Raw genomic sequence first — 25820 nt, 5'->3', positions numbered from 1 at the left:
AAATAAACTTACACTCAAGGTTTCTTGGTTAAACAATTATTAATTTAACAGTCAGTTATAAAAGATTCACTAAAAGGAGGCAATTATATAATCATACACAAATATACTTCAGTACTGTACACTCTAGGTTTCTGAGGCATTCAGTTACTGTTTGGCATTCAGAATACCTTAAAGGAGCAGCAAAAAGGCATAGGTTATCAGAACGTAAAGAGATTACAATTATTCTTAGACAGTGCAGATACTTTGAGTTCACCTGAAGAGTCAATTCCATACAATAGGCTAGGCCAAAGTCAATGGGCTAAAGACTTGGGTAGGATGAAGCAGTTCTGGTAAGTAAACTGTAGTCTCTGTAAAAATTCTCAGAAGTAGTTTGTAAAAAGAATCATCATATGTTTGGTCACAAGCGGATTAGGCCTGCAAGTTGGAAAGGTTTCAAGCACTTTCACCGCGAGAGGTAAGTTCTCTGTCTTGTTTCACAGTACCTTGCAATGAAGAAAAAGAGGCAGCTGAAGACTTCTGTTTCAGACGGTTCCTGCATATCTCGCTGTTCCTGGGCCTCAGTCGTGGGGACAAGAGGTAGGACGGGGGACTGCCGCACTGGGACTGGTCAAAGGCTGGCACTTGGCAAACTTCAATTTCGGTTCCTGTGAGTAAAGCACACAAACTGGTGTCCCTCTCCCTGGTTATATGGTTTCCTGCAGCACTCTGAGGAAATTCAACCAGCTCCGAGATGAGGTGTCCAGGTGGCTTACTGTCGAGTTGATTTGGTCCCACCAACTCAAAGGGAGAAGTTGTCCTTGCAGGGGCTTCTCTGTCGATGCAAACTTGGCAAGTAGTCACTGCAGCAGGGCTTCCCCGGGCAAACCAATGGTCCAGGAGTTGCAGCAGGCGTCCTCTTCAAGCTCTTATTCAGTTCCTTCGTTCAGTGGTCGACTCTGCCTTCCAAGCCAAGAGACTTGCCTTTTATTCAGTTCTCTCCCATTCATTCCTGCCTGCCTAGCTGTCACTCACCCAGCAGGGTGGCTGTCCTTGCCGGACAGTCAGCCAGCTAATCACACCAGAGTGCATTTGGGTCTCCTAGGAGACGAAGCACAGGGAGTTTCGGGCACCTCCCTCACTTCCTGGCCACCCCAGACTTCAGTCCTGAAGCCCGCCAAAGGCAAAAGGGACCAAACCTGGTTTGGCGCGCAGAGACAAACTGTGGAAGAAACTTTCCAATAAGAAATGGTGAAAAAAGACCGGGACCTTTTTAAACCAAGGGGGCTCAGACTCCATCTTGAAAAACATGGCTCCCGCGATTTAACACTACCAGTGCTCGCAGTCAGGAAAAAACATGGTAGTTTGTTGTAAAACCACTGCCACCAGACATTCTGAGAGGAAAGGGTAGCATTTGACTGCTACAGGAGTATCCAGACACGGGATACTAAGTAACCCCTTCAACACTCTATTGTAAGATGGGGTGTGCTGGGTCTAGGAATTTAAAAAGACTTGTAAAGTCAATTTCACTTTACTTACTCTGGGAAACAGTAGTTTATCCCAGAGTAGCCATTTAAACCTTGGGAAAGCCTGAAAGGCTTCCCTATGTCACTGCACTGAGGTGCTGGGTAACACAAATAAACAAGATGCCTATGGAGTTGGTTAGACTCCATATCCAAAGAAAACACAAGGGTAAAACACATTTCAAAACACGAGAGTGTGGGAAAAAGGCTCACACTCTCTCGGGTATAAAAATCAAGTCATCAAAATCCAGCAAAGTTGCTGGGGGTCTCTAGGGTGAAGGGAATTGGCACATTTTTGAGAATTCTCCCTAACACCAGCCTAGACCGCTCGCATTGCTACCTTGAACTAGTTTGGCTACATCAGAGTGGTCTGTCATTAAACTAGGTTGACCTTCTATACATCTTTCCCCCAGGCCAGAGTATAGGAAGTCAGTCTAACATTCGCCATACATGTTTGAATTTGTTTTAAGAATAGAATTAAAAACATGCTGTCTGCACCTTGCAATTTCTTTTGTTCATGCTTGGTATTGGGGGGGGGGGCATTCTGCTACCACAGCCAAATAAAGAAAAAAGGTTTTCATGTTCTTTATCTTCTGCGTTGGCTTGGATGCATATCTTTTAGTTCCCCTATGGCTCTTCTTTACACCCCCCTCACATCTTAACATTGGCCCAATCACCATCTACTTTCCCCTCCATTTCCCTCTGCTTGCTACTCCACCACATACTGAATCTTCTTTGCTCTCTCCATAGCCTGTTGTGCTCCTTTGTGCTATGTGTAAACTAGGCCAATCCTCCTAGATTAAGAAAAACGGCTTATAATTTGAAAGTCCTACGAAATAATTTTAAATGTTCTAAAACCTCTGATTTGTGCTAGTTAGTTTCACATATGATTACCTTTCTATGGTTTGTTCTAAAATGGAGTAGTTTTTCCCCTATCTAATCTGTGGTGTTGAAGCCTCTTCAGCTGCATAATGTTAACGGAGCAGTGTGCTTTTTCTGACTTTCCCTCCATGTCTTCCCTCCATGTCTCCAGCGGACTTGCCTCTGAATGACCTGCTAAAGCACTATGAAGGCGCCTATGCTGAGAATTTTCATTGGCCTCAACCCAAGTCTGATAGTGAAGACGAGCCAAGTGAACAAGGTATGCTCCACTGTGTGGTGGTGAGTTGAGACCTTTCTGCAGTGGTAGGATTTGGGGTGTCTCTCTTTTGGGGGAGTGTTGGAGGCATTCGATGTGGTGAAAGGGAGGTTTTGGGTTGGTTGGGTCAGTATGTTGGGATGTATTTTTAATGTCTGGCCTGTTAGACAGATTTCAGGAGGTCACCCTACTTATAGTGAACAGGGGAAACTCTGAGTTCAGCGAAGTCAATCAAGGTAGCATGCAGAGTGATCAAGTCTCGGGAGAAATGAGTGGAGTCGGGGATCCACAATAAGTCCACACATTGAAGCTGTCAAGGATTACACTTGGACAGAAAGTATAAACATACTATATAATTGGCCAAAAGAACACAGTATAAAAATGAACAGAGCAGCTAATACTAACACACAATGCTACTAATATAAAAATATATAGTCACAGTAACTTAATGCAAAGTAAACAGTTCACCCCTCTTCAAATACCTAAAGGGGAAAGCGAGTAGTTTAAAAATTGCACCATAAGCCCACAGGAATAGCAACCCTAACTTGTGAAGTCTAACCCGAAGTTGATTGGGGCCTTGTGCCCAAAAGTTCCCAATAGTTTTAGGAGCTCAGAAAAAGTTAGGGAAACGGTCCTGTGGATGTCCAGATTGGTCCAGAAGAATGTACAGGGCATTTACTGGTGAGTAAAACACTTTCTTTCTATCTTTTGGAGGGCTTTTAGGAAAAGTGTTGTAAAATAAATCAGTTATTCACAAACATTTAAAGTGTGGAGATGGTGACACCCATTTCTTTTAACCTTGGAGACACCCAGCTCTTTTGCTGTACTCTGGACTTTTACATTTTTTCTTCTGAGTGGTTATTTTTCCCCCACTCATTTGTTTCTCTGACTAGGTTTGTGGGTTCCTTACTGCTTGATGGAGTCTGGTAAACTCATATTGCATGGTAACACACAGCACCTTCTGTTCAGTGCCACTGAGGAGTCCCTTGGGCTACTCAATGTTTAAATACATTTTCCTGGGTGAACTACTGTTCCCAAAAATCGTAAGATGCCTTTTGTCGTAACTTTTGTTTTGTGGCTCCAGCCCACACCACCCTATGTGGAGTGCGGGGGATGGGGTTTGTGTGCAACATAGTAACTACTAACTACTTATCCCACTTCTCATGTACAATTCTGTTACACTAACTTGAATGTTTGGTGGCAGTAGTTTCATTTTTGCTACCTTTGTGCCATGTATCTGCAGGCTGACTTCTCAGATGCAGTACAGCACCTATTGGTGACCATTTTCCAAAATGTCTGGAGAGGCCGGAAGTGAGGGAGAGTCCCGAAATGTCCCTGTCCATTTCTGTAATGTACCTGAATGAAACCAGTTCTGATTGGCCGGATGGCTATCCGATCCAACCTGCTGTGTGATTGACAGCCTAGCCTAGGCTGTGAATGAATGGGAACTGGCTTGAAAGGCAAGTTTTTTGGGACTAGAGGCAGAGTCTACCACTGGAGGACAAAATTCGACAAAGCTGTGAAGAGACGCCAGCAGCATCCTCCTAGACCGTGAAGTGTCTGCTGAAGCCCTGCAGCTGTGCTGACCCAATTTTCGTTAAGACTGTGAAGACCCGCAAGGGGCGACTTCCTCCCTTGGGCTGGGGAGACCAACTAGCTTAAGACGAGTTTCACATTGGCGCAACCCCCGACTTGCAGTGACTTTCCAAGGCTGCAGATTCCCAATGTCCGGGAACCCCTGACCATTGAGTGCTTTTTCTTCGGAAGTGCGAGTCCGGCCAAAACTTTGGGCATCCTGAGGACCCTACATAAGAAGGAAATGTTCACCCACTGTCCCCTCAACAGAGTCGAGGACTGAGGGCTCATTTAACTTCCAACAGGAGCTGTTTGGTGGTGTTTTGCGCTGAGAAAAAGGCACCAAAACCACAAAAGCCTGCTGAACCAAGGAGAAGACATTGCTGCTGAGTCCCTCTCTTGAGTGCTGCTGCAGAAGCCTGCCAGAAGTCTTCCCTTTCGTGACCACGACCAAGGACCAGGGACAAGGGTCTGCTACACTGCAACAGGAAGACATCCAGCTGGAACCAGTTCTTCAATTCTCAAGTACTGTGGGGTTTGGGGTACATCTACCTTTTGCCATTTGGGATGCTTCCTGGCTTCCAGAGTACTATTTTTATACGCTTTTGAGTTGACCTCATCTTACCTCCACTGGCCTTTTAGCTTGTGCTTCAAGGTGGCTCCTCTTGAGCTTATGTGGTTTTGTACTGAACTATTTTAAAACATTTTCTAAGAGGGCAACATAACCTTGAACTGGTCCATTGACTTTGGCTGTCCTGTTCCCTAAAGGCCCCCTTCTGAAACTATTGGCTTTGGCAGTGCTTGTTCCCTTTCAATTTTTAATTTTTGAACACTATTATTGCTGGGATAAAAGACTGCCTACATCCCTCTGGGAGAATTTAACGGTTTTACTACTTACAAATTATGTTCTGGTCTGACTACTTTTTCCCTCCTTAAAACTCCTTACTGTAATGGTGATCACAAATAAGTGTGCTTACTGACTACAAATGACGTCACTCAGTGTGCTCCAATACGTATAACGTAAGAAAAATTTACTCACATACTTTATTGCTCTTGTTGAACTGAATCCTAACTTTGGGATTAATGTTACTATTAGTTGCTGCTTTTAACCCCTTAACTGCCAAGGCGATTTTTGGTGATTTCGGTATGTCGCCATTCGATCCCTTGTAACTTTTTTGTTACATGGGATATGCCGCCCACATTTTGCCCCTTTTCTTGCCACATCTAGGCAGTCCTAACACCACCAAGGAATCCTAGTTTGCTGTATGACGGTGAGAGAAAATAACCAAAAAGGGAGAAAATGTTAGTTTTTTTTTCAGAAAATGACAAAATGATGTACAAAGAAGCCAGTGGTTTTTTCCTTGTAAGAGCTAGGAACAAATGGTTTGCTGTTCTGAATTCGCCATTTTCCAGACTTTCAGGAACAGGTTGAGTGGAAATTTAAAAAAACACATTTTGATATGGTTACCAGCCGTTTTGTGAGGTAGGAGATTTTGGCCTTTTTTTCCGTCACGCATGTCCTATTGGAATGTAACAGGAGGGTAGGAAAGCTGAATGGGAAGACGGAAAGGCATACATTTCTGAAATGTAGACAAAATTCCAAGTTTTAGGAAGGGGTGATTTGTGCAGGTCAGGCAACAACTATGTAGGGAATAATTCCATAGTTTGGGGAAAAATGTGAAAAATGACTGAAGACAAGATATGTGGTGGACATGGTTGGCCCGGTAAGGTAATGGCTTCTGTGAATTGGAGAAAAGCAATGCTCTGCTACATTCCTCTGACTCTGCCAGTTGGGAAAATCACACATTTTTCGTAATGTTTCACAAAACCAGCAATACCACAAGCCAAAAATTGAGCCATGGTACTCAGGATTTTTATGCTTGCGGCCTAAACGGACTTGATTGGCATGTGTGAATAAGGAAAACAAATGTGGTGAGGAAGGGCAAGCATACATTTTTGGGAAGAGCACAGGCAGACCTTTTGAAGGGTCGGCGACTTGTGCAGGTTACGAAAGCCTATAGTGCCTTAAGCAGTGAATACATGTAGGTCACATTTGGGGAAATGGAAGGGTTTTGAGACAGTGTGGCAGCAAATGCATGAAAATGTTAAGAAAACCAAGTGAACACCACAAATGTCCTAACTTCCAGTGTTCCCGACGACTGTACCTCGCATATTCTGCCCTATTACCTTGTTAGGGAGAATTCTCATAAATGTGCCAATTCCCTTCACTTTAGAGGCTACTGGCAACTCTGCTGGATTTTGAGGACTTTATTGTTTTACCTGGAAAGAGTGAGAGCCTTTTTTCCCATTATTTCTTGTATTTTGATGTGTGTTTTACTCTTGTGTTCTTTGATTATGGAGTTTTAGATAACTCCATAGGCATCATCTTTTCATGTTACACAGCACCCTCAGTGCAGTGACACAGGGATGTCTTTTAGACTTCCAAAAGGTTTAAATACCTTTTCTCGGATAAACTACTGTTTCCCAGAGAATGTAAGGTTAAATTGACTTTACTAGCCTTTTTAAATTCCGTACCCAGCACACACTATCTTCCAATAGAGTGCTGGAGGGGTTACCTAGTTTCCCCTGGGTTTAGAAACTCACGTAGCGGTCAAATGCTAGCCTTTCCTATCGCAATGGCTGGTGGCAGTGGTTTTACAACAAACTACCATGATTTTTCCCGACCGCGAACACCGGTAGCTAAAAATCACGGGAGCCATGTTTTTCTAGATGGCCCCTTACGCCCCTTTGTTTAAACAGGTCCCAGTCTTCTTTTTTCGCAGTTTCTTTTTGAAAAGGTCCTTCTAGAGTTTCTCTGCGTGCCAAACCAGGTTTGGTCCCTTTGTTCTTACACCTTTGGCGGGCTTCAGGCCGGAAGACCGCCTCTGGCGCCTGAGTGTCTGGGGTGGGTAGGAAGTGAGGGAGGTGCCTGAAACTGCCTGTGCTTAGTCTCCTAGGAGACGCAAATGCATTCTGGCGTGATTGGCTGGATGAATGTTTGGCAAGAACAGCCACCCTGCTGGGTGAGTGACAGGCTGCAATGAATGGGAGGAAACTGGAAAAAGGTGAATCTCTAGGCTTGCAAGGCAGAGTAGACAACTGGAATGAAAGAACTAAGGACAAGCTGGAAAATGACGGCTGCTGCAACTCCTGGACCGTTGGTTTGCCCGGTGAAGCCCTGCTGCAGGTCCGAATTGCTAAATTCATCCCGACAGAGAAGCCCCTTCAAGGACGACTTCTTCCTTTGAGTTAGTGGGACCAATCAACTCGTAAGCCACCTGGATACCATTCTCGGAACTGGTTGGGTTTTTACCAGGGGGGGAAGGACACCAGCTTGTGTGCTGGACTACAGCTACTCGAACCGAAGATAGTCCATTTGCCAGCTTGTTTGACTAGCCCTGTGCAGTGCAGGAGTCTCCTGACGTCCTCCCTCTTGTCCCCATGACTGAGGCTCTGGAACAGTGAGATCTGCAGGAACTGCCAGGAACAAACGTCTTCAGCTGCATCTTTTCTTCATACCAAGGTACTGTGCCATCCTGATTGAGAGAACTTTCCTCTCGTGGTGAAAGTTTATGAAACTTTCCCAACTTGCAAGCCTAATCAGCTTGTGACCCAACATATGGTTCTTTTTTCGTACAAACTACTTCTGAGAACTTTGGCAAAGACTTTACCGTTAACTACCGGAACTGGTCTTTCCTATCCAAGACACTAGCCCATTGACTTTGGCCTAGGTCGAGTCCTCTAGTGAACTGAAACGATTTGCACTGCCTAAGAACGTATTTGTGATCTATTTTATTAACTTGCGCCTTTTTACTCTGATTTAAAGTGATTGAAATGCCTTTTGCTCCTATTTCAGCTGAGCCTAATTTACTGAAGTGTATTTGTGTATAAGTTGCCTCCTTCTAGTGAATGTTTTCTAAATGATTGTGTAATAAATTAATAAGTGTTTTACCAAGAAACCTTGAGTGCAAGTGTCTACTTGAACCACTGTGATTTTAAGACCTCTGTGTAGCATCCTTGTACTGCTCACATTCCCTCCTGAGAAGCCTGGCTGCTCGACTCGCTACCAAAGTCTGTGTAGTACACACTTATACCAAAGGTTGGTTTTGCTTACACCTGTAGTCCTAATTGTATATGGGGGTCCCAGAGGGTACTGCATGCAATTCTGCTTAACACACCTACCTGGGTGCAGAGGGAAAAGACTAAACCACTGGTCACCCCAAGTATTTTGGCAGAGCAGATTTTGCTCTTGTGGAAAACCTACAGATTTTGGCCTAGGGTATTGAATCCACCAAGGAAAACGAACACCATGCATTTCTGAAAAGAAACCCGTGGAATCCAGAGGTCTGACTTTGTCTTGGGCGGCTGACGCCCATGTGGGTTGAACGTCCCCAAGCCCAGCGGTGGTTTTAGGGAGGTCCGGGACATTACCTGTCCTTTCCCTGAGGGTGAAGCTGTAACGCAGGCCAGCTAGAATACCACTAAGGTTGCGGATCATGTACCTGGCCTTGGGCACCCACCTCCCATGTGGGTCGACCATCCCCAAGCCCCGGCTGGAGCTCTGGCTGGGCTGCATTACAGCTTTACCTCCGGGGAAGAATGGGGACCCTGCCGGAACTGCCACTGGACTTGGGGATGGTCGACCCACATAGGAGACAGCCACCCAAGGCCAGGGACTTCACCCCCCAACAAATTCTAGAGCTCTGGCTCAGCTGCATTACAGAATTTCCCTTGGAAGGAATGGGGACACTGCCGGGGCTCCCTGGGACAGCTGCTGCTCTTGGGGATGGTCGCCCGATATTGGAGACAGCCCACCAAGGCCAGGGATATTTCCTCCGACAATCCTGGAGCTCTTGCTGGCATGTGTTACAGCCACTCCCTCTGGGAAAGGTCAGGGACCCTACCAGGGCTCCCTGGATCCGCTGCTGGGCTTTGGGACAGTCAAACCGCATGGGCGACAGCTGCCCAAGGCCAGGGACATTGCCCACTCCCATCCTGGAGCACTAGCTTGGCTGCGTTACAGAATTTCCCCTGGGGAGCGAAGAGGACCCTGCCAGGGGCTCCCTGGCGCTGCTGCTGTACTTTGGGATGGTACACCCACATGGGAAACGGATGCCCAACCGCCTTGGAGTTTTTGCTGGCCTGTTTTACACCTTTTCCCCATCAGGGAGTCCCAGCAGTGTGGCAATACTTCCCCAAAGGGAAAAGCTGTAACACAGCCCAGCCAGAACTCCAGGACGGTTGAAGGTTATGTCACCGGCCCTGGACATCCCTTTTGCATGTGGGTGTACCGTCCCCAAAACCTGCAGCGGTTTCAAGGAGTCCTGGCAGGGTCCCCGACTGTTAGTTTGTATGCAGTACCCTTTCGGAACACTACATACAACAAAGACTTCAGGTGTAAGCAAACCAATCTTTGGTATAAGTCTTTACTACACAGTTTTGGTAGCGCTGCTGAGCATCCAGGCTTCTCAAGAGGGGAATATGGGCTGTAATGATAAACAGAGGTCTAGAATCACAGGAGTTCAAATAAACTCTTCACTCAAGGTTTCTTGGTTAAACACATTAATTTATTCAGCAGTTAGTTATTAAAACATTCACTAGAAGGAAGCAATTAAATATCATACACAAATATACTTCAGTACTGTACTGTTTAAGTTGCTGAGGCATTCAGACTACTTTGAAGGAGGATAAAAAAGGCATAGGTTATCGGAACATAAAAAGAACACAATTACTCTTAGGCAGTGCAGGTAATTTGAGTTCATCATAAGTCAATTCAAATTCAATAGGCTTGACCAAAGACAATGGGCTAAAGTCTTGGATAGGATAAAATGGTTCTGGTAAGTAAACAGTAACGTCTCTGTTAAAGTTCTCAGAAGTAGTTTGTAACAAGAAGAATCCCATGTTGGGTCACAACCTGATTAGGCCTGCAAGTTGCAAATGTTTCAAGCACTTTCTAGGAGACCAAGCACAGGATGTTTTGGGCACCTCCCTCACTTCCTGCCCACCCCAGACACTCGGGTTACCAGAGGCGGTCTTCAGTCCTGAAGCCTGCCAAAGCTTCAGGACTGAAGCTCAAAGGGAGCAAACCTGGTTTGGCGCGCAGAGACAAACTCTAGAAGGACCTTTCCAAAAACAAACAGCAAAAAGACGACCGGGACTTGTTTAAACAAAGGGGGCTCAGACACCATATTGAAAAACATGGCACCTGTGATTTAAAGCTACTGGTGCTCGCGATCAGGAAAAATCCTGGTAGTTCATTGTAAAACCACTTCCACCAGCCATTCTGAGAGGAAAGGGTAGCATTTGACTGCTACATGAGTAGTTAGACATAGGGGATACTAAGTAACCCCTCCAGCACTCTATTGTAAGATAGGGTGTGCTGGGTCTAGGAATTTAAAGACTAGTAGTCAATTTCACTTTACTTACTCTGGGAAACAGTAGTTTATCCCAGAGAAGGTATTTAAACCTTGGGAAAGCCTGAAAGGCTTCCCTGTGTCAATGCTCTGAGGGTGTTGTGTGACACAAATGAAAAGATGCCTATGGAGTTGGTTAGACTCCATAACCAAAGAAAACACACAAGTAAAACACATGAGTGGGGGAAAAGGCTGACTCTCTCCAGGTAAAAAAAATCAAGCCCTCAAAATCCAACAAAGTTCCTGGGGGTTTCTAAGGTGAAGGGAATTAGCACATTTTTCAGAATTCTCCCCAACACCCATCCACCCCCATGGGGGGACAAAACGTGCTGCCCCATCAATGCTTTTGGAGTCCGGGGGTGGAGAGGGCAGCTTACATAGAAAGCAGCCCCCTTGCCCCCCCCCACTTCACAAACAGATGCCTAGTGGCATTGCTGGGCACGTATCGAGCGATCCACGCTCGAATCGCGTCCAGCAATGCTTCAAAAAGGTTTAGTTGGAAAGGTGATCGGCACAATAATGCTGCAGATCGAGGGAGAAAATGGAAACTTACCATCTGTTTTTACTGCAGCAGCCGAAATGGCTGACGCGGCAGCCGAACTTGGCTGCCGTGGTGAAAATAACTTTGTTTGCATGCTGACGTGAAACTGAAGGAAATCCAACGTCGGTCCATGATGATAAACCTCCTCCTCACATAGCCCTGGGGTTGGATCTCACTTTTGTTGCGATCCCTGCTTTGCAGGATTTGCACAAACTGATGTGCCAAAAAGGATAAGCTATTTTGTCCCTGGCAACACAAAGGTAATGCTAAGAACCAGATAGCTCGTCCTTGGCACTAAAGAGGTTAAATATTTCTGTGTGTGTGTGTGTGTGTGTGTGTGTGTATGTATACATATATATTTCTGATGTTTGTTAATCTGCTTAGAATCACATGCTGTGCATAGGTCCGACATCCAGTGGTCACTGCGGAGTATTGCATTTTGTTTTTCGTAGTCGAAAAGGGGACGTCGACAAGGCGTGTCTGTAACACTATCCCTATAGTGACGTGCGTTGTACCCATAATCCCTCACGCGTCGAGGTCCCTCAGATTGTTTTTTTCCGCCCAGCTTCTGGTCGCCTTCGCGGAGCTCCTAGAGAGACATTGCAAATACTTACTACGGACCGCGGTCCTTAATTTTACTTATTATATTGTTAAAGATCCCTCCCCTCGACGTTAGCTGTGAAGCTGTTCCTCTGCCGAGCAGGTTTTCGACGGAGGGGAAGAGACGGAGGAGATCCTTCGGCGCTGCCGAACACGTGGCCTGGCCTCGCCGGCCAACATACAGTAGGGAGAGTGGGGGTTCGAACTTTTATCTTCTCTTTGTCTTTTTTTCCTCCCCTATCTTTCCCTTGGGGTTGTTATCACCAGTTATTATTGCCTCAGCTATGGAGAGGACACCTTTTTAAGTTTTGCCCACGCTGTAGGGGCAAATACACTTGGAAGGACAAACACAAGCTCTGTAATCGTTGCTTGCCCCTCGATCATAAGGAGGACAGCTGCGCGGCCTGTAAGCTCTTGAAACCAAAAACTCTTAAAGAACGCAAAGTTAAGAGGTGGGCGGACTACGCTATGTCGAAGTCCGTTTCCTCACCCGCCGCCGCTGTTACAGAAGGTGACGAGGCGGGTGATAACTCGACGTCCGTTACGGAAGTCATTATCCCCCAGAAGGAGCGCTCGCGCTCCTCGACGTCTGTCCCCAGCCCCGACGGGCTCGGCTCACGCCCTGCTCATGGGGATGAACAACCCGGCGACAAGGACGCACACAGACCCTATAGGCCTAAGCACACAACCCACGGCTCTTCTTCGTCGAAGACGAAGGATCCATCAGCGCCGAAGGGGACGCAGGGCACTCCGGCGTCTACCTCAGACCGTAAGGGTCTCAAGCCCCACCCGCAAACGCAGTCGCGACCAGCGATTGGGCTTTCATCAAACACGGGCGCTACCCCAAAATCATCCGACGTAACGCTCCATAGAACGGCCGTCGAGGAACAACGCGTAACGCAGGCAACGTCGACACCAGAGTCGTCTCCTGACAACCTCATTGTCGAGAGCCTGGCGAGAATTGTTTCCGAAGACAAACGTAAGCGGACGACGAAACAAACGTCGAATACCGCACAAAAAGCTACGGAAACGCCGAAAAAGCACAAGAGTAGCCAGGAACTGCCCCCTTCATCGAAGGGCACTTCTGAACTACCGGAGGGCTTTTCAGAGGGCGACGGAAACCTTTCTTCGACGTTGTGTGAGCGTTCTAAGCGTTTTGAAGGTGAAAACACTGATTTCCCCCCGTCTAGACTATTCAGGGGTCCCCCATGAGACCCTTGAAAGACTCCATTCTTGTATGGAGAAAATGGAAAGGTTTTTGGGAAACCAAAACCCACCCACACCCAAAAGACCAAGAGAATGGCCCCAGGATGACCCTAGGGTCAAGATTCCTAGGCTGTTTCCCCCTTCTACAGACTTATATGACCTCACTGAAGAGGAGCAATACCTCCAGGAAGATGAGGAGTGTTTGGGTGGAGAGGAAGAACATGAGGAAGAGGGGTTTGAAGAAAATCCTTAGACTAGTGCAGGAGCTTTCGAAGAAGATACAGCTACCTCGCAGCCCTGGCAATCCCCATCAGTGCAGCCCTGGCAATCCCCATCAGTGCAGCCTTGGCAATCCCCATCAGTGCACTCAGACCCTGATGTCTTTCACCCTTCTCCTCCCAAGGATTCACCTATTGGAAACACCTCTCCCATAGATGATCAACCTTCACTTAATGCCCTATTGCGCAAGGCAGCAGCGCATTTTGAAATAGACACAGGGGAGACTCTTCCTCACATAGACTTTGTAGAGAAAGTTATTAAAGAAAAAGCCCCTGTTAGTCAGTCTATTCCGCTCCTGGCTTCTATAAAGAGAAGAATAACTCCTTCCCTTTCCAATCCTGCCTTAGTCAGAGGGGTCAACCCTCGGATAGAAAAGCTCTTCAGCCCTTCGCCCTCTGACCCTTTGTACATCAGAGGCCATTCTATTCCGGACTCCCTCGTAGTTACTAATACAAGGAAAAGAGCAGGGGTACCACTATCCACTAATGAGGCACCACCTGACAAAGAGGGCAAAAAGCTCTATGCACTTGGGAAGAGAATCACGACGTCCGCCGCCTTTTCAACTAGGATTGCAAATAACAATTCCCTACTAGCTAGCTACGCAGATGCACAGTGGAGCAAGCTGCGCAGCGAAGCAGAGGACGCACCAGAACCCCTGCGTTCACGCCTGTTAGCTACAATCTCAGAGGGAACTCTTGTAAACCAGGGCATCGTAAAGAACTCCTTAGATGCCGCAGAGATGGCTGGCCGTTCCCTGGTTCAGGGAATACTTCTCAAACGCCATGTCTGGTTGCGCAATTCGAGATTTAAGCCGGAAACCCAGGCTTCCCTGATAAATAAGCCCATAGAACAAACACATCTGTTTGGGAAAGCAGTTGATGAGGCCCTAGAACATGCGAAGAAAGAGTTTGATACCATCAAAACTCTTGACCAAATTTCTAGGCCCCCTAACAGACGCGGCTATGGCAATAGACGCTCCTTTCGTGGCCAACGCCAGCAGCAAAACCAACAGCAATTTTACTCTGCTACCAACTGGCCCTCTAACCAGGGTAACAACACCCAGTTCAGTCAAAGGTTCCACGCCCAATACCAACAAATGACCCGAAGATTCGGGTCCCCTCCCATGCATCACCGGTCGGGGGCCGGCTAACATCGTTCCTTTCAGCATGGGAGGGAATATCGTCAGACCGCTGGGTATTATCCACCATAGCCCACGGATACTGCATCGAATTCAACGGTTCCCCGAAGTACAGACCCCCACGGAACCGACGCATGACACCGGAACACCTCACCATTCTTCTTCAAGAAGTAGAAGAGCTACTGAAAAAAGAAGCTATAGAGGCTGTCCCCCTATCTCAGGTAACAGAAGGTATTTATTCAGTGTACTTCCTTGTACCCAAAAAGGACTTAACCATGCGCCCTGTATTAGATCTGTGCCCAGCGAACAGGTTTGTCAAACCCCAAAAGTTTCGTATGGTGACCTTGCAGGAAGTAATCTCACTGTTATCACAAGGGGATTACATGACAACACTAGACATGAAAGATGCATACTTTCATATTTTAATGTTGCCAGCGCACAGAAAATACCTCAGGTTCAAGATAGAGAACAAACACTACCAGTTCAAAGTACTACCCTTCGGGATAGCATCTGCACCAAGGGTATTCACGAAAGTACTGGCAGTGGCAGCGGCCCACCTGCGCAGGTTATCCATCCCGGTATACCTGTCATGATCTCTGCTTCCAAAAGATCAGGACTTGCCCGACTCCCGTGGAAGCAGACCCATAACCCCGGTTCCGAGTGCCAGCCAGTCCCAATTGGGACCTTTTGGACCCTGTCCTGGCGCCAGTGGCACCAGGCTCATAAAGATGCCCAGTCCCAGCGCTGGAAGCGCCGGGCTCAGAATGCTTGGGTGGACTTACCCGCAGCAGACCATGCTGCTTACTTAGCTGCCAGTTGAACCCCTGATCCTCTTCTGTTTGGGACTACTTTTCCTGTTGGGTGGGGCAGGAGCCACTCCCTAGGTTCAGAACACTGGAACTCTTCTGGAAAGCAGGAACTCTTTTCTTATCTAGGCGTGGCTGTGGAAGGAGACACCTAAGCACTACAGGAGGCTATTTAAACCACACCCGATGGATGAATCTTGCTTTGCGTTATTCTGCATTCTCTGCAGCAGAACGCTCATCATGTCTTCTGCTTCTGATCCTGGGCCTAAGGGAACAAAGGCTTACCATCCTGGAATCCAGTCTTCAGCAGCACCTGTAAAGACAGTCTTCAGCAGCACCTGTAAAGACAGTCTTCAGCAGCACCTGTAAAGACAGTCTTCAGCAGCACCTGTAAAGACAAAGAAAGAACAGGTTAGCACTACGGTCTTCAGTGGCAGCGCATCTCTTACCTGGTCCATCGGCTGTCACCAACGCCTCGCGCTGCATTCCGGCATCTGAAAGACAAAAGAAGGTGCGTTTAAAGACATTGGGCAACTTTATTACTCACGTGCCATTACTCCTTCCCACGCCGAATCCAGTGGGTATTCCAGCACCCTTCAGCTTCTCTAAAGATCCGAACTTGTACCTGCAAGATAAAAGGGACAGTGCGCATCGTGAAGCAGGCTACAAGTGCTTACTTACGTGCTTCCAGGCGCTTCTATTCCTCACGCGGGTTCCATCCTCAACTCTCATCAGCCCGCCATCCGCCATCGCCGGAACCCTGCAAAACAAGAGATATCATTACAAAAGACTTTTAAGACATTTGAAGAGCCCAGAACTTACCGTTCGTGCAGTTAACGACGGACAGCAGTCCTCTGAGGTCAAGAGGCCTGCACCCTTATCCAGTGAAGAAACTGGTTACGGCACCCTGCCCCGAGGCAGATGGAGAGCTTGGCGTTCACTTACCTAAGGTGAGGGTGTTAACCTTTGGGGTTCTACAGGAGAAGAGAAAGGGAAGTGGAGAGAGGCACCCAATAACCCCAGTTCATTAATCCCATATTTTCTATCTGCAGACATCTTACTCTTCGAGTCAGACATACAGTGCACAGAGGTCCAGCCCAAAGAGCCAACCGTGTGTTACACATCACCTTTGAAGATACAGCATTCACCCAGTCAAGACCGGCGCCTCTGCGGGAATCAGGTGAGCGTTACAGAACGCAAAGCCTATCGCAAAACTCCCACCCAGGCGCTATGGAAACCTCGGATACCGACCAGCTAGCCCAGTTACTTGGGGAACTAAGAGCAGAAGTGCATGCAGCCCGTCAGGAAACGAATGCTCTAAGAAGGGAACTGATTATTTCCAAGGAGCGAACAGACTATCTCGCTAGACAATTGCTACAGTCACAAGCCGGACAAACTCCGTTACCCGCATCAGGGGCAAATCTTCCTTCAACATCCTCTACGAACCCAGTGCAGATCAACCTACCTGGGAATGTACCTCTGGCTCCGCCCGAACGATTTTCTGGTGACCCAAAGAGGTTTGCAGTATTTATTAATCAGTGCCGGTTGCACTTGTTATGCCGGCCAGCAGCCTTTCCAACTGATCAAGCTAAGGTAGCTTTCGTGCTTTCGTACCTTAGTGGCAATGCGGCAGACTGGTCGATCCCTCTAGTTAATCAAGATGATCCGGTTCTCCATGATTTTCAAGCTTTTCAGCTCAGTATGGAAAAACTGTTTGCAAGACATTCACAGGGGCAGGCCTTGGACAATGAGCTCCTTTCATTGCGACAGGGTAATCGAGACCTTTTGGCTTATATTGCGTCTTTCAACAGACTGATAGTGGAAACTCGATGGCCTGAGGACAAAAGGATTACGCTGTTTTATAGAGGTCTACGTGGAGAGCTCAAAGATGTTAGCCCAAGTAGTGAATCCCCCGCAAGACTGTTCGGACTATATTGACTTAGTCGTTCAAATTGACCACAGACTGCAGAACAGGAAGGCCGATCGTTCCAAGTTTGATGCTCGAGTATTTTCCAAACCACCAACTCCTACCAAAGGAGTAGACTCCGGGGAACCCATGCAAATAGGGGGCCTGAAAGGACCACTAACACAAAAGGAGCGGGAAAGGAGAAAACAGCTGCAATTATGCCTCTATTGCAGAAACTCGGGGCACTTTCTTCGAGACTGTCAGGTGAAACCAGCCAAGAAGGCAGTAGGATCTGCAGTTACCAGGGTCACAAACTCTGAGCAGGGAAACGACCTTGCCCGACAAGAATAGAGGTCCTCTTGCCGAGCGTTAAAACCAGTTCCGTGACCTCGCATTTCGTGATACCTATGGTCCTCATTAGCCCTGAACATCCGGATCGATTACATGCGATTGAAGCTTACGTCGACAGCGGTGCCATCGGCAATTATGTGGATCATGAAATGGTTTTGAGGATGAATCTGACTTTGTCCAAAGGCTATAAAGGACGTTATTACTACGGTGGATGGTACGGAGATAGCCTCCGGACCAGTAACGCATACCACCCAAGAAGTGACGCTAGTAAGTCAAGATGGACACCATGAGAAGATCGTGTTCGATGTGATCAAGGCCCCTCAGTTCCAGATTATTCTAGGAATTCCTTGGTTAGAGAAGCACAATCCTCAGATCGATTGGCGAGCAAGAACGCTTCAGTTTCCAGAATGTGTCTCTACTTGTCACCCTCGACCTGGTGTTGCACTGGCAGCAATTTCCTCGGAGGCTCCCCAGTTACCTCCTGAATACCTAGAATTCCAAGATGTTTTCCGGAAGGATCAGGCTAACTCTCTACCTCCTCATAGGTCTTATGACTGCCAGATAGACCTGATACCTGGATCTACTCCTCCTTGTAGTAGAATTTATGCCCTCACCGAGCCTGAGAATCTTCACCTCCGACAATACCTGGATCAATACCTAGCGAATGGGTTTATTCGTCCTTCCAAGTCCCCTGCTTCCTCAGCTTTGTTCTTCGTTCCAAAAAAAGAAGGGGACCTTAGAACTTGTATAGATTATCGCGCCCTGAACCAGATCACCGTTAAGAATAGATATCCGTTACCTTTGATCCCTGAACTCCTGGACCAAGTCAGAAAATATATACATATGCATGCATATATACAAAGCTGGATCTTAGAGGAGCCTACCACTTGGTACGAGTAAAAGAGGGCGATGAATGGAAGACGGCCTTCCGCACCAAGTATGGGCTATTTGAATATCAGGTCATGCCCTTCAGACTTTGCAATGCCCCGGCCGCCTTTCAATATTTTATGAACGATGTCCTCAGAGAGCTCATAGATGTGTGTGTTGTTTACATTGACGACATCCTCGTTTATTCTTCATTGGAAACTGAACATCGGAAACACGTGAAAATGGTCCTCGAGAGATTGCGTCAACACAAACTTTTCGCTAAGTTGGAAAAATGTGTTTTCAACGTGACTGAAGTTGAATTCTTGGGATTCATATTATCACCTAGCGGAGTGCGTATGGATTCAAAGAAGGTCGATGCAATTCTCAAATGGCCATCGCCATCCTCCGTAAAAGGTGTTCAAAGCATGTTAGGCTTCGCTAACTTTTACCGCAGGTTTATCCCCAAATTCTCTCGAATAGTCCAGCCCATCACCGCCTTGTTAAAGAAAAACAAACGTTTTGAATGGTCTACCGAGGCGGAACAAGCTTTCCAGAATTTGAAGACTAGATTTATCTCTGCACCGATCTTAAACATCCTCGCCCAGAACTCCCCTACATCGTTGAAACTGATGCTTCGAGCCTTGCCATGGGGGCAGTTCTATCACAAAAGGATCCAGTAACCAATCAGTTGGATCCCGTGGCATTTTGGTCCCGCAAATTCTCACCTCCTGAAATCAGTTACACTATTACTGATAAGGAACTTCTAGCTATCAAGTCCGCCTTTAAGGCTTGACGGCATTATCTTCTTGGGGCCCGACACACCATTACTGTGATTACAGATCACCGAAACCTGCAATATTTGAAAAACGCAAAAGCTCAATCCTCTAGGCAACTCTGTTGGGCACTATTCTTTGCCGAGTTTGACTTCATAATTACCTATCGACCTGGTACAAAAAACGGTGAAGCTGATGCCCTTTCTCGGATGGGAGTGGAAGAACATTTGATCAATCCTAAACCTGTACCTATCATTCCTGAACAAAGAATTCTAGGTGTAATCGCCACACAATCTATAGAGGAAGTTAAGGATAAAGCCAGGCTACTGGTAACTCCAGCAGACATACAGAATTGGCATCTGCAGGGAAAGGACTTTACGGTGAAGGACAACCTATTATATTTCCAAGAACGGTTATACCTGCCCAGCACAGATTTACAGAAAAAAGTAATCTCTTGTTATCACGATTCTTTAATGGAAGGACATCCCGGTATGACCAAGACCTCGGAAAAGATCAAGCGCTACTTCTGGTGGCCGTCTTGGAAAAAAGATATCAGAGACTTTATAATGTCCTGTGGAGTATGCGCCCAAAACAAGAGTCAAAAGGAAAAACCAGCCGGCCTCTTACGCCCTATTGACATCCCGCCTCGCCCTTGGCATACGCTTTCTATGGACTTCATCACCGATCTACCTCCATGCTCCGGATACGATACGATCCTAGTAATCGTGGACCTATTCTCCAAGATGGCGCATTTCATTCCACTCAAAGGCTTACCAACAGCAGCAACTCTGGCCCGAGAATTTCTCTAAAACATCGTCCGACTGCACGGTTTTCCTTCAGTTCTAATTTCGGATCGAGGTAGTCAATTTATTTCTCATTTTTGGCGAAGTTGCTGTCGGTCGGCTCAAATTGATGAGACTTTCGACCAGCCACCACCCTCAAACCGACGGACAAACCGAGAGGACCAATCAAACTCTGGAACAGTATTTGCGCTGCATGCTACAACACACTGAAAAAACTTGGAAAGATATCCTTTGGATAGCCGAATATGCCTACAATAACTCTGTCCACTTGGGAACTGGGAAGACCCTGTTTTTTCTTTTATACGGTAGTCACCCTCGAACCTCGGAGTTGGATCCACTCCAAGATCTTGGAACACCAGCAGTAGACCACCTGCATTCTACAATCACCCAAGCCTTTAAGGAAGCAGTTTCTCACCTTCAAAGGGCTGAAGAACAATACAAGAAAGGAGCAGACCAACATCGGAAGGAAGCCCCCCAATATCAAGTAGGAGATCAAGTCTGGTTATCCACCAAATATCTACCTCTAAAAGGACCACACACATTCAACCCAAGATACCTTGGTCCCTATTCCATCACTACCATAGTAAATCCAGTAGCGGTCAAGTTGGACTTGCCCCCTCACATGAAGATACATCCGGTCTTCCACGTCTCTCTATTAAAACCCGTGCAACCTCAAACCCGACTAACTACATCTCCAAAACCTATTCTAGTTGATGGAGAACTCGAGTTTGAAGTCAAAAGCATCCTGGATTCCAAGATTTCCAAATCTAAACTATTTTACCTGATTGACTGGAAAGGCTACGGTCCCCAAGAAAGATCCTGGGAACCTGCAGAATATGTCCACGCGCCTCGTCTAATCAAAAGATTTCATCGAACATTTCCTAACAAGCCCAAACCCCCGGAGAAGCCCGGTTTGGGAGGGGCCTTGAGGGGGGGTGCTGTCATGATCTCTGCTTCCAAAAGATCAGGACTTGCCCGACTCCCGTGGAAGCAGACCCATAACCCCGGTTCCGAGTGCCAGCCAGTCCCAATTGGGACCTTTTGGACCCTGTCCTGGCGCCAGTGGCACCAGGCTCATAAAGATGCCCAGTCCCAGCGCTGGAAGCGCCGGGCTCAGAATGCTTGGGTGGACTTACCCGCAGCAGACCATGCTGCTTACTTACCTGCCAGTTGAACCCCTGATCCTCTTCTGTTTGGGACTACTTTTCCTGTTGGGTGGGGCAGGAGCCACTCCCTAGGTTCAGAACACTGGAACTCTTCTGGAAAGCAGGTACTCTTTTCTTATCTAGGCGTGGCTGTGGAAGGAGACACCTAAGCCCTACAGGAGGCTATTTAAACCACACCCGATGGATGAATCTTGCTTTGTGTTATTCTGCATTCTCTGCAGCAGAACGCTCATCGTGTCTTCTGCTTCTGATCCTGGGCCTAAGGGAACAAAGGCTTAACATCCTGGAATCCAGTCTTCAGCAGCACCTGTAAAGACGGTCTTCAGCAGCACCTGTAAAGACAAAGAAAGAACAGGTTAGCACTACGGTCTTCAGTGGCAGCGCATCTCTTACCTGGTCCATCGGCTGTCACCAACGCCTCGCGCTGCATTCCGGCATCTGAAAGACAAAGGCTTACCTACTCTTCCCATGCTCCGGAGGTCTTCGCACTGCATTCCGGCATCTGAAAGACAAAAGCTTACCAGCTCTTCGCACGCTCCGGAGGCCTTCGGCGCTGCATCCCGCATCTGAAAGACAAAAGAAGGTGCGTTTAATCATTGGGCAACTTTATTACTCACGTGCCATTACTCCTTCCCACGCCGAATCCAGTGGGTATTCCAGCATCCTTCAGCTTCTCTAAAGCTCTGAACTTGTACCTGCAAGATAAAAGGGACAGTTAGTGCGCATCGTGAAGCAGGCTACAAGCGCTTACTTACGTGCTTCCAGGCGCTTCTATTCCTCACGCGGGTTCCATCCTCAACTCTCAGCCCGCCATCCGCCATCGCCGGAACCCTGCAAAACAAGAGATATCATTACAAAAGACTTTTAAGACATTTGAAGTGCCCAGAACTTACCGTTCGTGCAGTTAACGACGGACAGCAGTCCTCTGAGGTCAAGAGGCCTGCACCCTTATCCAGTGAAGAAACTGGTTACGGCACCCTGCCCCGAGGCAGATGGAGAGCTCGGCGTTCACTTACCTAAGGTGAGGGTGTTAACCTTTGGGGTTCTACAGGAGAAGAGAAAGGGAAGAGGAGAGAGGCACCCAATAACCCCAGTTCATTAATCCCATATTTTCTATCTGCAGACATCTTACTCTTCGAGTCAGACATACAGTGCACAGAGGTCCAGCCCAAAGAGCCAACCGTGTGTTACACATCACCTTTTGAAGATACGGCATTCACCCAGTCAAGACCGGCGCCTCTGCGGGAATCAGGTGAGCGTTACAATACCCTTACCTCGACGACTGGCTCATAAGAGGGGATTCTTACGAAACATGCTTCTCCAATACCCAAAAGACTGTAGACCTTTTTGTTCCAACTGGGCTTCTCCATCAACGAAAAGAAGTCCAGCTTAGACCCCAGCCAAATCAAACAATTCCTAGGGGCTCTAATTCGAACAAAGGACGGCCTCGTCTTCCCCTCCGAGAGGGTCCAAAACATGCTGTTTCAGATCCCCCATTATGTGGCAGGTCGAGAGGTGACGGTACGCAAAGCAATGCGCTTGCTAGGGATGATGGCGTCATGTATTTATTTGGTACCTCACGCGCGCCTGCGCATGCGCCAAATGCAAGAGTGGCTCAACAGCCAGTGGTGTCAGGCCAGTGGACAATGGGACGATCTAGTGGTGGTCTTGCAGGCCTTGGTTCTCTCGCTACGCTGGTGGACAAAAGAAAACCTGTTATTAGGGAAAATTTTGCCACACCCGCAGTGGAAGCCACTCTAACCACAGACGCATCCCTTACAGGATGGGGGGCTCACCTATCCCATCAGACTGCTCACGGAGCGTGGACTCCGAGCTTAGCATCCAAGCATATAAACCTGCTGGAACTACTAGCGGTATTCAAAGCACTGAAAGCCTTTCAGGAACACCTACAAGGAAAGACAGTGATGGTCCTCACAGACAGCACCACAGCCATGTACTACCTCAACAAGCAAGGGGGCACTCACTCTCCAGGATTGTCCAAGCTGTCCCAGAACATCTGGAAGTGGGCTCTCAAACACATGTTCCTACTATCACAACATGTACCAGGGGAACTCAATCTGTTAGCAGACAAACTCAGCAGAGACTTCCCCCTGCCCGTAGAGTACGAATGGCAGTTACAAGAAGACATCGTCTTCGACGTCTTCACACAGTGGGGTTTCCCAGAAATAGACCTGTTCGCAACTCTGGAAAACTCTCAATGCCAAGGTTATGCCTCCCAGGTACCCCCAGAACCAGTCAAAGGGGAACGGTCTATCGATTCCATGGTCAGGGAAATTTGTTTACGCTTTTCCCCCCGACTCCCCTTCTCACTTGTTGAAGATGTCTCTATCTCCTCCAGTGAGACTGCCCTGCCCGTACAACATGCTGTCACAAGACAGGGGCAGGACACTGCACCCATGCTCTCAGACCATGAACTTAGCAGCCTGGCTCCTGAGGTCATAGAATTTACATTTACAACTTCCACAGAGGTGCATGGACATCCTCAGAGAAGCCAGAAAGCCTAACACTTGTCACTGCTATTCTAGCAAATGGAAAAGATTTGTCATCTGGTGTAGAGGGAAGAGTATCAACCCCGTTGACTACTCTCCCACACAAATTATTCTGTACCTGACCCATTTACTGGACTCGGGTCTAGTATTCAATTCTATTTAAGTACACCTGGCAGCGCTTTCAGCTTACACCACTTCACAACTCAAAGTATCGTGGTGGAAGAGCCCAGTAATCAAAGCCTTCATGGAAGGGGTAAAGAGAATACACCCTCCAATAGCAAACCCAGCTCCTGGCTGGGATCTAAATGTGGTACTCACCAGGCTCATGGGGTCACCCTTTGAACCCATGCACAAGGCAACTCTTCAAGATCTCACTCTTAAGATTGCTTTCCTAATCGCTATTACCTCCATTAGGAGAGTAAGTGAACTACAGGACCTTTCGGTTTTAGACCCCTTTGTAACAGTTCACAAGGATAAAGTGGTTCTACGCACACACCCAAGGTTCGCACCGAAATTCATCTCCAAATTTCATGTCAACCAGTCTATAGAACTACCAACGTTCTTTCAAAATCCTTCAAATCTAGGAGAAAAAAGCCTGCATACACTTGATGTGCGCAGAGCTGTCCTGTTTTACATGGAAAGAACTAGTCCACTGAGAAAGACTAATCAGTTCTTTGTCTCGGTGGCAGCAGGAAGAGAAGGAGATGCAGTTTCAAAATCCACTATATCTAGATGGATTGTACAATGCATCACTCTGTTTCTCTCTTGCTAAGAGAGAACTACCCTTCAAGCCAAGAGCACACTCTACTCGAGGCACTGGGACATCCATAGCATTCATTGCAAATGTTCCCCTTGAGTCCATCTGCAAAGCGGCAACCTGGAGTTCTGTACACACCTTTACAAAACACTACTGTCTAGATGCCCACTCTAGATCTGATTCCTAGGTGGGACAAGCAGTATTAAGACATCTTTTCTCTACTGTTCCTTCTCACAACCCACCTCCAACTCCGGGTACTGCTCGCTAGTCTATGCAGAGCATGTGATTCTAAGCAGATTAACAAACATCAGAAGACAATGCATTACTTACTGTAAAAGCATTTCTGATGGTTGTAGCTGCGGTAAGTAATGCATTGTCATATATATGAACTTAGTGTGTACGTGGTTACTTGGATACCTGTATTATCTAACCTCTACAGCTCGCATTGACCCTTCTTGAGATAATCCTAGCTGATAGTCACTCTAACAACTTGTGTAGTACAGTCCTATATTAAAAGGTGTGTTACCTAATACCAAGTGAAGTCTTGTAAAGTCCCACACCAGTTGGACTCTACAAATTCTTACCCATCACTGCTCATCACCTTTACTATGTTTTTTCCTCAGACTTGGCAGGTTGGAGGATAGCTGGTGGTAGGTTTCCCACCCTTTGGATCCACTAGCAGATGCCCAGGAGCTGCGTGTGCAAGCAAAGTTCCGTTCGGATCCAGGAACCGAATGCAACCCTTTCCAGTGGACCAATGCAGCAGTCACTGATGCAGGACTCTACTGAACACTCTATTAGATGCAAGATGGCCGGGTCCAGCGATGGTCACTGTTAGGGAGTATTCTCATTTCTGTGCTAATTCCCTTCAACCTTAGAGACCCCAAGCTCTTTTGCTGGACTTGAGGACTTTTATTTCACTCGTGTGTTGATCTGATTTGGATTTCATATTTCCTTTGTACCTTGGAGTCTGCCAAAATCCATAGGCATCTACTTTTTGTATGGTGACATACAGCACCCTCGGTGTAGTGCCACAGAGAAATCATTTTGATTTTCTCAGGTTTAAATACCTTTTATTGGGTGAACTACCGTTCCCAAAATAGTTAAGTGAAATACATTTTACTTAATTTTCTTTTCTTGGTCGGTCCAGCATTCCCCATCTTATGTCAAGGCTTTGGATCTTCATCCAAGGGCAAGCTGAATGTGGCCCTGGTGACGACCAAGGAGAAGACCAAACAGGGTACGACATCTGCCGTACCCTCAGCAAATAAGGCCAAAGGGATCGAGGGTCCAACCCACCTCCGAATGAGAAGGCCAAGCAGGACAAAGGGCCTGGCATGACCTGATCGTGAAGGCCCAGGTGCACCAGACCAACGCGGCGGCCTCCATCGAGGTGGTGGTAGCGTCCCTTTCGAAGGCCGCTGGGGCTGACCCGCAGGGTGCCCCTCCGTCAGCAAGGTTGTCCCTTCCTCCTTCATTTAAGCCCATTGAG

General features: G+C 47.3%; 1 protein-coding gene across 6 annotated transcripts in view; it reads left to right on the top strand.

The window, feature by feature from the left end:
• The window catches only part of EP400 (E1A binding protein p400), a 1542855-nt gene that overhangs the window by 491513 nt on the left and 1025522 nt on the right, over positions 1–25820 (top strand). For all 6 annotated transcript variants that reach the window (XM_069620067.1, XM_069620064.1, XM_069620063.1 and 3 more), the window contains one exon: positions 2533–2640. In XM_069620067.1, coding sequence (XP_069476168.1) covers positions 2533–2640 — 108 coding nt within the window. The remainder of the gene's footprint in view (positions 1–2532; positions 2641–25820) is intronic.

This window comes from Ambystoma mexicanum, chromosome 10, assembly GCF_040938575.1.
Source record: "Ambystoma mexicanum isolate Mex_15411 chromosome 10, UKY_AmexF1_1, whole genome shotgun sequence".
NCBI lineage: Eukaryota > Metazoa > Chordata > Amphibia > Caudata > Ambystomatidae > Ambystoma > Ambystoma mexicanum.
The sequence above is the reverse complement of the archived record's forward strand: the minus strand, read 5'-3'. Positions and strand labels throughout refer to the sequence as shown.